The sequence below is a fragment of the Acanthochromis polyacanthus genome, chromosome 16 (genome assembly GCF_021347895.1).
Source record: "Acanthochromis polyacanthus isolate Apoly-LR-REF ecotype Palm Island chromosome 16, KAUST_Apoly_ChrSc, whole genome shotgun sequence".
Lineage (NCBI taxonomy): Eukaryota > Metazoa > Chordata > Actinopteri > Pomacentridae > Acanthochromis > Acanthochromis polyacanthus.
The window spans coordinates 11,007,145-11,025,679 of NC_067128.1; the positions used below are offsets into that span (position 1 = coordinate 11,007,145).

The 18,535-nt window shown below is 41.8% G+C and overlaps 1 protein-coding gene across 1 annotated transcript in view; it reads left to right on the plus strand.

Annotated features, from left to right (window-relative positions):
* The window catches only part of LOC110953978 (dystrophin), a 197,865-nt gene that overhangs the window by 135,473 nt on the left and 43,857 nt on the right, over positions 1–18,535 (plus strand). Inside the window, 5 exon segments of the mRNA XM_022198233.2 lie at positions 3,946–4,007; positions 8,457–8,531; positions 13,030–13,231; positions 14,422–14,507; positions 15,942–16,099. Coding sequence (XP_022053925.2) covers positions 3,946–4,007; positions 8,457–8,531; positions 13,030–13,231; positions 14,422–14,507; positions 15,942–16,099 — 583 coding nt within the window.

Consider the following 18,535-nt stretch of genomic DNA (forward strand, 5'->3'; position numbering starts at 1 on the left):
ATTTCTCTCCAGAATGCCTTGATAGTCTTCAGATTTCATCGTACCTTGCACACTTTCAAGACACCCTGTGCCAGATGCAGCAAAGCAGCCCCAAAACATTACTGAGCCTCCTCCATGTTTCACCGTAGGGACAGTGTTCTTTTCTTCGTATGCTTGGTTTTTGAGTCTATGAACATAGAGTTGATGTGCCTTACCAAAAAGCTCCAGTTTGGTCTCATCTGTCCAAAGGACATTCTCCCAGAAGCTTTGTGGCTTGTCAACATGCATTTTTGCAAATTCCAGTCTGGCTTTTTTATGAGTTTTTTTCAGCAGTGGTGTCCTCCTTGGCCGTCTCCCATGAAGTCCACTTTGGCTCAAACAACGACGAATGGTGCGATCTGACACTGATGTACCTTGGCCTTGGAGTTCACCTTTAATTTCTTTGGAGGTTGCTCTGGGCTCTTTGGATACAATTCCAACGATCCGTCTCTTCAATTTGTCATCAATTTTCCTCTTGCGGCCACGTCCAGGGAGGTTGGCTACTGTCCCGTGGGTCTTGAACTTCTGAATAATATGAGCCACTGTTGTCACAGGAACTTCAAGCTGTTTAGAGATGGTCTTATAGCCTTTGCCTTTAAGATGTTTGTCTATAATTTTTTTTCGGATGTCCTGGGACAATTCTCTCCTTCGCTTTCTGTTGTCCATGTTCAGTGTGGTACACACCTTTTCACCAAACAGCAGGGTGACTACTTGTCTCCCTTTAAATAGGCAGACTGACTGATTATGAGTTTGGAAACACCTGTGATGTCAATTAAATGACACACCTGAGTTAATCATGTCACTCTGGTCAAATAGTTTTCAATCTTTTATAGAGGTACCATCATTTTTGTCCAGGCCTGTTTCATTAGTTTGTTTTTTAAAATAATTATGTTAATCAACAATTCAAAAGTAATGGCTGTTTTTGATTATTTAATTTTCAATAAATTTTTATTTATTGTTACTTTTGTGAGTTTCAAGTGATTTCAGTGAGAATTGTGAGTTTTTCCTTCTTTAACTGAGGGGTACCAACAATTTTGTCCACGTGTGTAATAGAGGAGGAAGGACATTGGCTCTGCAGGCTGGACTAGACTGGGATCAGAGATCAAGGTCAGAAATAAAAGACTTGAAAGGCAGACTTAATTTTTTGGAATCAACAACAACTTGCAGTCATGTATTTGCCTCGGCAATGCGCCCATTTGGTGCACTGTGTTTGACCATTTCTTTCAGTCAAGCTGGTCTAAAAGCTAGAGGTCTACTTTGTCTTGTGCCAAACATCCTGACTGAAAAGGACAATCTCGCAATTTAGCTGCTGTTCTTTTGTGGTATCAAAGAAAAACAGACCAACCAAAGGATTTTATCAAAGTAGATACAGTATATAACCTGAGCATGAATTCAAAGCTAAAACACTATTCAATGTATTCACACCTTTAACTCTTTATCATGTTCTTCAAATTGTTCCTGAACATTTTTTTCCAACATGACTCCTTTTGATCATGAGTAAGCCCTACTATTTTGGAGGTGCTTTGATCCAGTCACCCCAGCCAATTTGGGCCGCATCACAGTTGCTCTGTTCCTTATGCTGCCAATTTCTCCAGCTTCCAGTACATCAACTTTAAGAGCTAACTCTTCTCTTGCTGTCTTAAATACCTCACCCTTAGCAGGGGGCCATTTCATGAGATATTAAGTGCTATTCACTTCACCTGCCAGTGGTTTTAATGTTGTGGCTGATCTGTGTATATTTTATAGTTTGAATGTGTTGGCAGTGTTTAGTACTGACATCCGGCTTTTGAGTTCAAGTCTGCTGGTCAGTTGAGGTCACAGACTGTATATATAGAAAAATATTATATTATATACAGTTTATAGTTGAGGCCTTTATGTCAGAAGGTTGCTTGTTGTCCTTGTGCCTGTGATGGACTGTTCCTCAGTTAAGACAAATGCATGGTAGGTTATTTGTCGATTCTAAATCGTCAATTTATTGAAGTGTGAACATACATGTTTGTCGCTTCGTAATGGTTAGGTGAACTGCTCAGGATGAACTTTTCCTTCCATCCATTGTCCACTGAGATGGAGTCCAGCTCCAAGTAGCATTCTTCAGAATGTAGCAAAACCAGTTACACGATGGATTGGTAGCTTTAATGTATAGTACAAGATTGTATGACTTTAAGCTTACAGCTGTTGGTTTGTTTGTCAAAGGCCAGTGTGAACACACATCATATTACAAGTGTGAAACCAACCCCTCTCACTTTATCCTGATGTTCACTGTGGATGTACTGCTACATGTACCTCTAAGGAGCTTTCAGAGACCTGCCGGCACATCTGTTTTTGTCCCCTGCTCTTTAATGCTCCCTGATGCCTCTCCTCTCGCCTATGAATGTTTCCCACTGTGTTATCTAAAATGTTGCCGCTTTGTAGTAAGTGTGTCATCAGTTTGCTTTTTTCTTCTGACAGAACAACAAAAAGATTGCGTAGGCATTACAAAGGGAATGTGTTGAGGAGAAAATGTTGCAGACGGTTGAACTTGACAATTCAGTTGTCCTCATCGTGGCATTCATGAGCTGTGGATATAAGCACAAGCTGTCAAATCTGTTTGTCGGTGAAAACACTGCCTGCCTTGTGCTGAGTTTGTATGTGTCTGTAAATACGATATGGACTTTTGCGTTTCGCATCATTGTACCAGTTCTGTATTGTCCTTAATGTGCCCTTCTGCTTTTCAGTGACAGAAAAATGTTTCATGGCAAAAGCTGTTGGCCAACTGGGGCCTGGATATCCAGAATTCTTCCTCCTCACTTTTGTGTTTGTGAGGGGCAAATATCAATGAATCCCTTGTCTTGGATTCATCAAGCTCCCTCGACATTTCGGGCAAACTCTTTGTAGGTCCTCAGCACAGCAAAGTCCATGCATTAGCAATGCCCGGCCAGGTGTGAAAGAGGTCATCGCTCAGTACAGCTGTTGAATAGTGATGAACATCTGCGTGTGAGGAGGACTAGTGCCATCCACTTCGCCTCTGCAGTTCTCTGTCAGCACTCGACTTTACTTCCTGACGACTGTCAGCAGAGAGTGAGCCATTGCAGAATCCACAGGGGAGCCTCTGCATTCAAAAACAGACTTTTAGTTCAAAAACCATCCTCCAGAAACCAGAAATCTTCTCAGACATAGTTGCTTCTGACAGTTAGGTGCCTTCTTGAAATATGTGCATGCAGACACTACCACACACACACAGACCGCCACGGCGGCCAGCAGAGCTCAAGCAGATGCACTGATTGACAGCTGCAGCTTGAGGAAAGTCACTTTTTCTCTGCCCTGTGTGTGTGTGTGTATGAAGGCAGCCAAGTTTGATCAGTTCTGACACAGGTCTTGTTTTTATTTTTTAATGTTTCAATATATTTGGTTTATGTTGTTCTGTGTGTGTGAGGCACAAATGTAAACACAGACTTGAAACTCGGTCCCCTTATATTTTACGTCTCAAGGGGTTTGAGAAGGCAGATGTTGTGCTGATGTGAAGGATTCACAGTAATTGTCTATTTGTGTGTATGTGTGCTTCTGTATTGCTTCATCCAAAGCTTTTTTATGATTTTTCTGTAGCCTTTGTCCCCAATTCAGAGGCGATAACAAAAGACTCGTCAATAAAACCATCAACAATGTTTGCTCACGTCAAATGATAATACAAGTGATGTTAGCTTGTGTGTAGTTTGTGTGGACCAGTGTTTGTGTCTACTTGTACAGTTTTGTGTGTGTTTTGAAGTACCTTACTGTTCAAACTTTGTTTGTCTGTCCTTGTTTTTTTACTCTTCTGACAAGCCTTGAAAGTACAGAAAGTATTTCTGTGTGTGCATGTTTTGACATGACTATCTCTGGTTCTGTATGTGTATCAGCTTTTTTTTTGTATTTGTCAGTCTAATTGTCCTCTTCTGCTTTTGTGGTTTTCAGTCACCAGACACAGACAACCTGCTGGGACCATCCAAAGATGACAGAACTCTACCAATCACTCGGTAAAAACACACAACCACACATCAGACACACATTTACAACCATAATGGTCACATATGCGACCATTTGATTTGAGTGTGAGAGTCAAAATTTCATATGGTGATGATGTTAGGCTGCTTTGGTGCCCCTCTGCCAGGCACAGGCAAATTAACAACTGCACTAGCCATTGTAGTTGAAAGTAGTAGTTTTTATTTCCTGGCTTAGTAAGTCTCTCCCTGCCTGAAAAATTTCTATAGCTTATCATTAAATACACCATTATCAGTTACACCTGATAATGAGAGCGCAGGTGCAAGCGGTTAGATACCGACTGAACCAGTGAAGAAGGAAAACTTTAATGCTCAATCACAATAGCAGCCACAGTAGAAGAGCAGCATAATTCAACAGATCGTAACCACAATCATAAATTTGGCTCCCCACAATTAGATAAACGTGATCAACTATGATACTGACATTTAAAATGCTCCACTCGGAGAACAACCCATGTAGATAAAATCAGTTAGTTTCCTCTTGAGTAAATCTGACGCTGGAGTGCCTTATTTCCCTCTCTTCAAAGTAATTGTTGGTGTCACACCTGTCTGAGCTGCAGTAGATGAGCACAGAGAATAGAGGCCTCTCTGTGCATGGCCGCCTAGCTGTAAATTGTTGTGTCTGTAAATTGTAGTGTCTATCGATAAGCAGAAGGTAAACAAGGGGAGAGTTCAGCCTGTGCACACTAAAGGAGTGATATCAGGCAGCATCAGGGGAAAAACAGTGACTAGATTGATGTATTTTCTGATTGAAATGTTTTGCAAATACCCACCCCATCCGTGTAAAAGTAGAGTGTGTAAAGAAAACAATTTATCAGCATACAAGATTGATTAATAGTATGTTGATGGACAGGCTGAGTTAGTTGGTATTGCCTGTGCAATATGTTCTGGTGCATCGATCAGATTAGGATTTGAGGAATATGGAAATCGGATCACCGCTTTGGGATCTCAACAGAACTTTTCATTGTACTGAGACAGTCATTGTCCTTCTCTGCACTTGTCAGTGGTTTTAACACTGTGGTGGATCAGTGTAATGTCACTACTGCTCCTAAATCTCTCACCTTATGCTGGATTTTGATAAACGTAAAAGTTCAGACAAATCACAAAAACATAGCGACACTTTCCAAGAGGTATTAGCTGTGGTTTATTTGCCCACGTAATACGATACTGTCAGATAACTGTCTCTGAGAATTACGCCTCCAGTACAATGGAAGCATTAAAGATCCCATTTAGTAAATTCAAAAGCAACTTTTCTGTCCAGAAACTATGTTCCTGTCACTCTGGATAATCCACAGAATTCACTGTCAGTTGTTTTAAAAGTATTTCTTTGCTAGAAAGTAAATATAATGCCAGCTTTTTCACAGTGTTTTCTGTACATTATCCAAAGCAGGTGGGGTGCTGATTCGGGGAAGAGATGCTGCTGTTTGACTTTTTTTTTTAAATGTAATGCATCATTGTTGTGAGTGTTACAAGCTAAATTTGACCAGACAGTCGTGGTAGAAGTAAATCTGAAAGTCATTTTTTTGGAATTTGGCTAAAGTGACACCCGAAATAGCATTGATAAAGCCTGTTTTATGGCTGAGTTTGGGTGGGGGTGGTTTCACAAAGATGGCATTTAAACAGTGTGTCATGTGCAAAAGCTCAGTGTTTAAGGACTCAGCTGATGACAATTCCAGAGCTGATAAATTTTCTGACTTCAAATTTATGAGCTCCTCCAAGCAATTGACTAAGAATCTGAAGTGAAGCTAATTAATGTCTACAAAGCTGGAGAAGGCTATAAAAAGATATCAAAGCACTTTCCACAGCCTGAAATATCATTAAGGATGTCATTAAGAAATGAGGTGCTTGATGTGTTTTATTTAAGTATTGTTACAGTAATAATGTGGGCCACAGGAAGTAGCTGCTGTTTGAATGCTACTATGCACCAGAGTAACTAATGTGGATCTAAACAAGCAGGGGAACTGTGGAAGAAAAGTTTCAGATGAACTGTACAGCTGCTGGGCAGAAATGCAAAACAAAACCCACTTATGATTGCAAAGTAGCTGCAGGAAGTTGTAGCTGACACAGGAGTGGCAGTCCACCGTTACAGTCTGCAGATTTTCACAAACGAGGTGTATGCGGAGCAGTAATCAACAGGGAACTTTAGCTGCGACCTCATCACAAAAGACACTGTTCCAGTTTTGTAAACAAGTGCTGTGGATACTGGAAATTCAAATTCATCTCAATTACTGAAGGTGTGTGTGGAGGGAATGTCAGCGGATGGGAACATCATGCAGTAAGTCTGATAAGGAGGTTCGCTTCTACAGCAGAACACCTCAAAATCCACAAGGAACTATTTCAAGAAATAAAGGCAGAAGTTTTTAAGTGGCCCTCAAGTTACCCTGAATTGAACATCACCAAAAATCTGTTGACGGATCGTAAATTAGCTGAATGTTGTAAATAGCCGAAAAGTATGTCAAATCCACAATACGAGCTGGTGTGCTTTCCTGAATCCCAAATAGAAAGATTCATAACTGTTACAAAAAGCCCAAACTTTTGCGCTTTTTTTCTGTTATTTTTTCTGTGTTTAATGTTAATAAAATAGATGGAATTTGATTAGAATAAATTTTGGTGTCATCACACAGAGTACAAGTATTAAGACAGTGAAATGTTGTTTAACATCAAACCAAAAGTGCACAAAAATCAGTAAAATTGCAGTGCAATGGCAAATGTCAAAGTGGAACAGCTTTAAGGGTACAAATGTCCTAACACACTGATCAGACATAACATTCTGACCTCTGACACGGGAAGTGAATAACACTGACTTTTTCTTCATCATGGACCTGCTCGTGGGTTGGATATATTAGGCAGCAAGAAAAGATTTTGTCCTCAAAATTGATGTTGGAAGCAGGAAAAATAGGCAAGCGTAAGGATTTGAGCCAGTTTCACAAGGGCCAAATTGTGATGACTAGATGAGAGGGTCAGAGTATCTCCAAAACTGCAGCTCTTGTGGGGTGTTCCTGGTCTGTTGTGGTGGGTATCTATCAGAAATGGTCCAAGAAAGGAACAGTGGTGAACCAGCAACAGGGTCATGGATGGCCAAGGCTCATTGATGCATATGTGGGAAGAAGACAAGCCAGCAGAGGCAGTGTGATGCTTTGGGCAATGCTCTGCTGGGAAACCTTGGGTCCTGCCATTCATTTGGATGTCACTTTGACACGTACCACCAACCTAAGCACTGTTGTAGACCATGTACACCTGTTCATGGAAACTGTATTCCCTGATGCCTATGGTCTCTTTCATCAGGATAATGCACCGTACCACAAAGCTAAAATGGTTCAGGAATGATTTGAGGAACACAACATTGAGTTTGAGGTGTTGACTTGGCCTCCAAATTCCCCAGATCTAAATCGTATCGAGCATCTGTAGGATGTGCTGGACAAACAAGTCCGATCCATGGAGGCTCCAGCTTACAACTTACGGGACTTAAAGGATCTGCTGCTAACATCTCAGTGCCAGATACCACAGCACATCTTCAGGGATTTAGTAGAGGCCATGTCTTGATGGGTCAGGGCTGTTTTGGCAGCAAAAGCAGGAGGAACACGATATTAGGCAGGAGGTCATAATGTTATGCCTGGTCAGTGTCGATATAAAGTATGAGCAGTATAAACAGTGCATCTAAAATATGCAAGGAATATGAATCCAAGATGTTAGTAATGCATTATATGCAGTGTAGGTATATACAATAGATTACAGCATAAACAGAATGAACAGTATGAACAGGGACGCATGCACTGAGTGTATAAACAGAATATGCTGTAGGTAACAAAAGTCCGATAGACAAATGTAAATATAAAGATAGGGATAAGTGACCAGACACAGACAACCTGCTGGGACCATCCAAAGAAAACCACAACTGAACATGAAACAGGCCTCTGGTCTTTTGTGGGTTGGTTTCTGATCAGGGTTCAAAAGCATCCTGTAGACTTATTTCTATCTTGTCTGGCCAATTTACATTTCATGTTTAATCTTATGAAAATCGCACGCTGATTTTTTTTTCCCTCCCTCTTTCCTGCTCCCTGTCAGTATCCACATGCATGTCAGTGTCCCTGTGTAGCAGCAGCATGACTGTCCGTAAATGAGCAGCCTGATAAGTAATAACCTGTGAAACTTTGGGAGCGCTCGCTGTAGGCCAGCGGCTCAACAAATAGCACCGGCCCCCACTGAGACAGAACTCACTAACCTAATTACACAGTCCACATTAGCACCCCCTTCCTCTCTGCTGTCTCCGTAGACAATAACTAACAGAAAGTCAGATTTCACTGAAACAGAGGTCCTACTTGCCCGGAAGGCAGATTTCTGTTGCGCTTTGTTTTCTGATTTCCTGCCTCGGCTTTCTTTTTGTCCATTTCTCTTTCATCTCTCTTTTTCTTTCTCTGCTTGCAGCTGACTTGAACAACGTGAGATTCTCAGCATACCGAACAGCCATGAAGATTCGCAGACTGCAGAAAGCACTGTGCTGTAAGTAAGCCACACAAACACACACACACCTGAGCGCCTACAGTTGTGGTCTGCTTGGTTTGACGCTGAGATGCAACGACATGTTTTTGCCTGAACGCAGAAGCCAAGGATTTTATTGTTTTGCTTTGAAACATCACACACTGTATGAATATGTGTGTTTGCGTTTGATTTTGTGTACACGCAGTCAAAGCGACTTGTGTTAAGCCTGTTGAGCGCAGCCCTGTTTGTTGTGCACAGGTGGGACTTTTTTTTTTATTTATTTATTTTTTTTCTCAACACCAGAGTTTCTGTTTTCCTGTTTCTAATGGAAGTTTTGATAAAGGTGGCTATTACCTGCAGTCCCAGGTGGTTATCAACCCAGACCGCACACACAGATGCACACACACTGCAGGTGCATGTCGCCTCTCCCCTTGTGAGGTTTCAACCAGCATGTAGGCAGCGACTTGGGCTCAGCACAGGGTAATAATGGTGACAAATGTTAACTATTATCCAGCTGTTGACATTATTATTGCAACACACACTGCGAGCACACCCTGCTCATTTACATCCTGCTGTTTGAGGAAGTTTCCTTTGTATGTGCGTGGGTGTGTGTGTGTATGAAAACAAGCTACAGACAAAAAAATAGACCATTTCTCAGGCTCATGTGTGTGCGCAGCTTGTGCAGCAGTGTGTACCTGAGTAATCACGAGTATCAGTGTGTTATTGTGTTAATAAGTTAGAATGAGGCATTTTAGTTGGCTATTTCATATTGCCTCTCTGATCACACGTGTGTTTGTGATGGAAACGCATTAGACTGAGTGATTTCTACTCGAGGCGCTGCAATTCAATTTCATCTAGGAGAACAGTCACAACACAACAGAAGCACACATACAAACACACAGTCACAGCAGAGGAATCGGTAGTTATTAGTTGTTAGCCTGGATTCATGTGCAGTCGTCGCTCAGAGACCAATGTGTGTCTGAATGAACTGTTGTGTGTTTACATGCCTGTATGTGACAAAGAATGGGGTATGCACACACACACACACACACACACACACACACACACACACACACACACACACACACACACACACACACACACACACACACATACATGACAGGGATACTATAAAACAGCTAATTGGGTTAAGTCTGTGCCAGGGGGCTGGAGAAGCACAAATGAGCTTGCGTGGCATCTCGCTAATATGCCACAGCCTTTCAGCTTCATATCGGAGTGTATAGTGACAAAGCTGGAGAGAAGTAAAGTTTTCTCTCTCTGATAGCAGGGCTGCCCTGCTGTGCCCGCTCCATGTGGATTACTCCAGTAATTAGTGCTGTCTCGAGGACAGCGGGAGAGAAGGCAAAAGTGAGGAGATGAGGTGAGAGAAATGTGAGTTTCAAAGAGGGACCAGAGTTTAAGTATTGTGAGGGAAATCATCAAGGGTCAGAGGAAGATTTGCAGAAAGAAACAAAGGGAGGGGGACATTTGACCACTGTTTCATACTTCATACACCAGTGAAATTTTTTTTTGATCTCTTGGTTTTTAGTTATTTTTGATACATCTGAATCAGGGTGACGTTTGCAGTGGACCTAAAAAAACACTGATTAAGAGTCTGAGCTTCAGAATTTCTGATTCCATAAATTCATTGAATTCCAAATGTATTTTCTCAGCACTAGTTCTTGCCATGTTGAACATTTTCCCCCTAAAAAACAAAACATTTTCTTAAATTAGTAGTGTGACATTTTGCGTGATGTGTTTGTTTGCTGTCTTGCTGACACAAAAAACTGAGATAAGAGCGTGTTAATTAGTGAGCCTAAAAGGTGCTGATTGTCAGATTTATTTATTTTTTTACCTCTGGGTAGAAACGGCCTAGCTGGTGTGTAGTTTCAAGCCTTTGTGTGAAGCTGACCAGCTGCTAGGTTTAGTCTCATAATAAACAGACTGATGTACTATACAGCTATCAGCCACAGCATTCAACCCACTGAAAGGTGAAGTGAGTAACATTGATGATTAGATTGTTAGAATGCAGTGTTAGATGTTACTTTGAGACAAACCTCACACCCAAACATTGTTGCTGTCCTCTAATAGTTATTTATGTCTCAAAGTAGTAAATAAAATGCATCTGTATACAAGCCCTTTCCCTCTCCACCAAACCGTAGAGCTCATCATCACCACGTACACAGCTGGCCTTGGTTGTCAGCGTGAATACACTTCATCATATGCAGTACACACAAATATTTAAAACAAGACAGAACTCGGTAAGCAAACGGTCAGAAAACAAGAAAGTACAAAACAAGCCCGTGACTCCATGCAGAATGTGGCCCATATCAGGAGCTCCCAGGTGCAGTTAATTAATTGCCCTCTTTTCTAAAATATGCATCTGAGTTGTTCATCTTTTCAAACACTCTTGCCATCTCAGCAGCTCATTCTCAGAATGAAAGAACCACTTCATGGGTCCGTCTGTCAGAGTACTGCTTTGAATCCACATTTTTAACCTCCCATATGGTGAACTTCCATTTTTACAATGCTTTGTGGTTGTTGTAAAACTTGTAGATATAAGACAGGTGGTGCAGAACAAGGATAAACCCAGGGGTTATACTATACAGTCATGGTTACAGGAACCATCTTTGTGGAATATGAAGCTAAAATTGAAATACAAATATTGGCGAGATGTGTTCTCTCATTAAAATTTGCTGAACCGTGGCACGTTATTGGACCTTGTTCCTCCCATTACAGCTTAACCATCACCTTAAAGCTGCTGTCCGGAGTTTCCGTTTGTTTTCAATTTATGTATCATTTTTTAACAAAGCTTAAATGTGTTAGTCTAGTTCGATACTATAATATAATGTTAGTATGACGCGATATGAAAATTTATTCATGAGCTCCGCCTTCCTCTCATAGACCCCCATGTTATTCCAAAAAGCGCCGGTCGCTGCCGACCAATCAAGTTCGAGCTTCAGCTTTGTCATGCTGTCAATCAACAGTTACGCGCACAGCAAGCAAGCCCATGCAGAGGTGGGCGAGCTACGCACTACGCAACCGCGCGCACATTTGTTTTGCTTGTGGAGGAGAGAGCATCAGGGCTCAGCAACTTACAGAAAAGTTAGCAATCCCACGGCTTGTCAGGCCAAGAGACTGCAGGACGTTTTTTGGCTCGGGGTGCTCGCGTCGCTCCCCGACCACGGCCTCCATAGCCCGCCTGCGGGCTTCGTTTAGATGCTGTGGTCGGGGTGCTCGCGTCGCTCCCCGACCACGGCCTCCATAGCCCGCCTGACGGCTTCGTTTAGATGCCCGACCTCTGGAGGAAGATGTTGGGGCGTCTGGGACATACTCTTCGTCAAAGGAGTCATGCAATTCTGAACTCTAGATAGAAATAAATAAACAATGTAACACATATACACGCGTAAATGCACTAAGTTTGATAAACAACGTCATCGAGAGGGATACACGAGTGTAATCACATATTGAAACTTTACTCGTTCATCCTAGCAGATTCATGTTATTTTGGTATTAGGACAAGTTAGACTCAATACAGCATTCTAACGTAATTCCTTTATTATTTACTAAATGTACTAAATGTAGAAGAGTGGAAAACAGCAAAACAGGCGAGATGCTGGAGCACTCCGGGCACTCCTCATGTACTGCGCGCGTGCACAAATAAAGGGGCGAAATCAGAGGGAGGGTGGGACCAACACACTCATAATCCTAAATGGAAGGAAACCTACACTCATCTCTTTTGTTCATACGAGTCCCGTCCCACTCCTCACCATCCAGTGTCAGGTTCACGTCCTTTCCTCTTGAGAGCTGAGGAAGCACGTTTGTGAGGTATTCAAGGACTATAGACACTGCAGCAAACACACCAAGACAAAATTCTGTTCATGCAGCTGGCTGTTTCATTTAATAATATTCTTCCAGTTTTAGTAGATTGTCCTGTTTTTTTAGATTTTTGCTTTGCTTTTACCCTCTTATCTCGAGATATGTAAGAGCAAGAGCTGCATATAAAACATGATGGAATTATAAATGAGATATGGATTTAAAAGTAACGTTGCTTTTTTTGCCCATAAAAGATGTAGCCTACAAATTAAATTAAAGTTGTTTTTCTTGTTTGCCTCTTTGGTTCAGAATCCATATTAATACTTAACCACAGTGATCCGTCTGTTCTCTGTCTGTGCTCCCCGGCAGACTGAAGCACTTAGTTGTTTTGAACTGTTTTGGACAAAATATTAGTCAAGGCTGCAGTTTTGAAGTGCCTCTCTGAATAGTCTGTGCCGTTTTCAGCTCCTCATCCATTTCAGATTTGTTGGCATTTTTAGAAAAATCTGAGCTGCCACTGAAAGCCCAACGAACAAATCGGAAAGGTTGCCAATGGTTCTTTTTTGTTTTGGTCGCTTGTCACTGTTCTCACTGTCTTTATTAATTTTCCTCCATTTTCCGCCCTTCTTCACTGTTTTTTTTTCCCACCAGTCGTCCTCTCTTATGTCTCATTGTTTCTCTTCTGCTTTCTCCTGACCCACAGTGGACCTGCTGGACCTCAGCGTCGCCCAGAACACCTTCGAGCAGCACAAACTCACCAACAACAACCAGCTGCTGACCGTCCCTGACGTCATCAACTGCCTGACGTCCATCTACGACGGCCTGGAGCAGGAGCACAAAGACCTGGTCAACGTGCCTCTCTGTGTTGACATGTGTCTCAACTGGCTGCTGAATGTTTACGACACGTATGTATGCCACCTGTTTCACATTTCGTACGGAGATTATGGATCAGCGTACGTGCTTTTCTGAATTTCACAGATTTTGATAAAACCAATGAATTATGCATATTAGCACTTGCATCTAGGTTTGTGACACATGTTTGTACAACATTTTTGCAAGTTCCAAGAGACGTTATCAATACAAGAGAGAAATGGTGGCTCTATATACTGTAGATGTTTTACGACTTATATTTTAAATTTGTCGTTACAAGCCTGCAATTCCACGTAGTTCAGCTGAATAGTCGCTGAATTTTTGTCGCATAACTGGTGGTCACAGCTGGGTCAGTCATTGCTTCTCAGTTGCACTAATCAGCACATTTCTTTGTTGTTTATGGAACCTGATTATGGATTTTTTTAAGTCTTGTAGAATACATTGGTTTTGATGAAATATTGTGATTTTAAGCTGACATTTAGTGATTGGTTCGAGGACTGTCGTAAAGTTGAACAATTCTTTCTGTTTCCACACTTCCTGGCAATGATAACTGATGTAGATTTGATATTTTTTTTATGACAACATGTCTTTTAAATCTCCTGATGTGTTTTGTGGTTGAGAAGTTTAATTTTGTGCTCCAAGATGCAGCGTATAAAATGTCTTCAATCAGATTGTATCAAAGACAATCAGCTCCATGCTTGATGCTTAATAATCGTACGTGATTATAGAATGGGTTTACATATCTCCATATCATTTTGCTTTCATTCTCCATACTCTAAATATGCTGTCAACATGTTAAAGACACCAACATGTGCCTCCGTTGCTGTCCAAATGCTGTTCCACACTGTCTTTGTTTGGGAACATAAATACATATGCAAATTTGCACGCACACCCTGCATCCACCAGAACAGCACGAACATACAGCGCTCTCTGTGTAGTCACGTGTGTTTACATGCTGTAAACAATCAAATGGTCTAAACACTGTTTGTGTGTGCACAGAAAAGCATTTCAAAATCTCGCCATCTCTCACCAGCACATTCACACACTGTTGAAGATTCTTCTCTTCCCAGGCATGTAATGATTTTCTGTCACTGCTGTTGCATATAATTCAGATCTGAAATGAAGTGAGTACACGTAAACATAATGTACCTACAGAAAAGTGGGCACACAATAAATATAACTGGCTCATTGCCAGGCTCTGATTTGTGCGTTTCTGTGTCTGCAGCGGCCGCAGCGGGAAGATCCGCGTCCTCTCCATGAAGATTGGCTTGCTGTCTCTGTCCAAGGGTCACCTGGAGGAGAAATACAAATGTAAGTGCCAAAGAGTAGGTGAGATATTTGCTGAGGTACACATGCACTTAAACACACAGCCGTGCCGCCCCCATGTACACAGCAGTCTGCAGCCAGTTCATCCCATACTGCTCCACCAGAGCTGTAATCCCAGCAGTATCAATCAAACTCACAGTAAGAGCGAGAGGAGTTAGAGAACGGGTCGTCTAATTGGATGAGAGACCACCTACGCATTCTCCCTGTTCTTTATTTAATTTCCTATTCTGATTTATTTTTGAGGATTACAGAGAGTGAATATAGGCTTGCTGCACTGGGAGGAGACTGTCATTTTGGCTTCCTGCTCATTGTTTCTGCTGCTTTATCTCACTCTGTCTATCTTCCTTTGCTGTCACCGCTCACACCATTGTTCCTCCGTCTAACAGTTCCGTTTTGTCTTTTCTCCTATCGTACTAATTCCTGCTTCCCTTCTTTTATCCGTCTTCCTTCCCCTTTTACTCCTCCTCCTTTTTCTCTTGCCATGGCATGGACTCCATCCCAGAGCCTATTCGTTCCACTGGCAGTTTCTATTAGCCTGAGAAGGGTATCAAGCACGCTTGATTGCATCCTTCCTCCTTTACTCTTTTGGAGTCTCATTGACTGTCAGTCTCATGCATATAGCTGCACTGCATTGCACACATATCTAAGCACATGCCCAACCAGGTGGTCTGCCATTTTCTATTGCTTTTGTGACGAATGTCAAACGGAATCTTGTTGCACAACATATTTAGTTGGAGATGTGGGTGTTGAGCAGTCGGACGTCTTAAGAGGTGTGTGTAGTAAGTGGGGTCACGTAATTGCTGGTGTTTGCGTGTACACACAGTTATAACAGGAGCTGGCATCAGGGCCAGACCGCACACAGAGATCAAAGGCAGCTTCGAAGCAGAAAGACCTGTCATGCCCTCCGTTCCTCCCTCTCCTCTTTTTCCTCCGGATTACACTCTCTGCCCTCTTTGCTCATTTTATGCATGAGTTCTGGTGATGTTTCGTAACTTTATCAAAAAAAGCGCGCTGTCAACATGTTCACTGACGGAGCCTGTGTGTCGCTGGGCAGGCATCCATATCCAGTACAGCTCTGTCAATCTCTATAAGAAGTAGTGGAGAGAGCTGGAGGCAGGGAAGGAGAGATTAGAAGCTTTGGCATGATACAACTAAGACAGAGAGATTAAAAATGTATCTGTTCCCTGATTCTTCCTGTGTCCTCCCCACCACCTCCTACCTGATATTCCACATACGTACACTAGCACCTTTCCTCCCACTTCCTGCTGTATATCATCATTCTCTCTCCTTCCATATCTATTTATGCCTGTATTCTTTATTTTAGATATCACCCACATGCACTGACTTTATCCCTCACTCTCTCTTTCTCATTTTTATCTGTGTTTGTTCTCACTCTGCTGCCTCCTGCTCCCTCCTCAGACCTCTTCAGCCAGGTCGCGTCGGCAGGTGACACGTGTGACCAGAGGCAGCTCGGGCTGCTGCTGCACGAAGCCATCCAGATCCCGAGGCAGCTGGGGGAGGTGGCAGCGTTCGGAGGGTCCAACATCGAACCGAGCGTTCGCAGCTGCTTCCAGCATGTATGTTCACACAATTACACACACACACACACACACACACACACACACACACACACACACACACACACACACACACACACACACACACACACACACACACACACACGCATGTGCACTAAAAGCATGCATGTCAGTGTACTGATGAACACATCCAGAAAATACATAAGCGTGGGATTTCATAGCCACATAATGTTCTTAACACTGGATGGATTATGGACATGGGAAAAAAATCTTGTTTTGAAATTCTGTTTTGGCTAAATGTCACTGAGTTGTGGAAAAAAGGATGCATGCATAACAAAGCATATGAAATCCGTGATATTCTTACATTTACAACCTTTTGTCATTAAAAGCGGTCAGTGTTAGCTTAGAGATAAGACTGGTGAGTCTGTCACTGCATTCATTATGAGATTGTTCAAATAGTCATTTGACAGAAAAATAACAGGCAGCTATCTTGATTATTGTTGATCATTGAATATTTTTTGTTCTAAAAAAAAGCCAAGAACCCAGCACTTTAGGCTTCTCAGAGGTGTGTATTTACTGGCTTGCTCTGCCCTGAGAGGGGAAACTGAATAATTTGTGATTTAACTTAACCCTCTATACCCCAAAACTCACCATCAGCTTTAATTTGCTAAATTCTACCATTAGTCAAAGCAAGAAACTGTAAAAATAGAAGAAACTTTCAATTTTTCAACTTTGCAGCTGTCCTTGAATTTATTATCTGTGACATACTGTTCTGTCAGAAAATCACTTTATTCTTCATGTCTCGTTATACAGAGCAGAGAGGAGACAAGTATGGAAGCAAATTAAAAATGAGTCACCATTTTTCCCAGCACCGGAAACCTGACGCACTCGGAGAAATGTTTTACATGTCGATGGCAGGTTTTTCAGTTCTTGTAAAATAAATAACCAGAGAAATTCAAGGTTTCTCTTGTTCTGATTCTTGGCACCACAACTGTGTTACTCTAGTTTTCTCTACTCCTAGCAATGGTGGTGCTATTTCCAAAGACATGCAATACTTTATAGTACAGTGAAAAATGTCACAGAAATATAAAGGTGCTTAAAAATTTCTTAGGCATTAGCAGGTTAAAATGCAAGGACAAAAGTAATGTACAACAACTCACTTATTTCTGTTTTCTAATATAAATAGTCATTCTTGTTTGGAAAAAAGTACATATTTGCATTATCTGGTGTTTGGGTCTAATCTTTTCAGATCAGGATTCAGGGCTCTGATTATGCATCAGATCAGTTGTTTGTACTTCCAATGGTTATTCAGAAATATAACTGATTAGCCCTGAGATCTTCAGGGCTTTATCTTATAGTTCATTCCTCATACCTGTCGCTACAACCGACCAGAATATTTCAAGTTTATTTATGTCTTAGAGACACTTTGTGCCTGTTAAAACACAGCTCATGTCTGCCAACTGTTACAGCTAGGAGACACTTGTAAAAAAATATCTGAAGGGTCACTTATTCAAAGAAGATTTCTTGCATGGACTCCTTGTTGTCACACTCTGAGCTAGTCTGTGACACGAATCAGCACCTATCTGATACAGTATCCATAGGAAAAAGACAGGATTTATCGCTGTGCTGAGGGGCACTGCACTGTCAGAGCTGGAACTGTCTCTGGCAATATTTCTGTGTTTGCTTCTATCAATCATTGGATTCTTCTGTGGTTTCAGAATCAGAGGAACCAGAGGCTGAAAAGTTGTGTACATTATATTTTAAGCTGGTGACGTTACAGATAACAATGTTTGACAAGTCGGTCAGCATGAGAGAGAGATTATGATTCAACGTATCTTCCAGACTCTAATTGTAATTAAGCACTCGAGTTTCTTCCACCTTCCAAAACCACCTGCCTCTCTCAATCCTGTAAAAAATGCCTCAATATTTAAGCTCTGCTGACCAACCATGAAGCCTCAAATGGCCTCCAGTCTTCTGCTGGCTGTCCTCTAGTGTTTTACTGCGGCCAGCTAACCACTTTTCCCGAGTTTATCTCTGGACGTTACTGGAATTTAATGATGTCTTCATCTCCCCGGGGATCACTGTTTCATTTTTCTCACTCTTTCTCCCCTGGCTCATGCTTCGGCAGTCATAAATGGGAGCCAAACATTAAAATTAGGAAGCTATAAATTTCACTGATTCCCTGCACTGCACCTCCCAAAATAGCAGAGTGAGGCAGTTTTAAACTTTATCTCTCTGTGGTTTTTTTTTTCTCCCTCAAAATAAGGCAAAGAGACGAACACCGTGCAGCCTACAATTCACTTTCTTGATGTCGTATTAATGCAGAGAGAGGCGAGCATGCGCGAGTACTCACACAAGAACACACACTCGCACAAATTGCTCACTGACTCGGCCATGAATTGCTGTGCCAGCTGTAGTCCAGTTGCTTATTAATCAGTAAATCATCCAACCGGGTTAGCAGGTAGAAACCAGGAT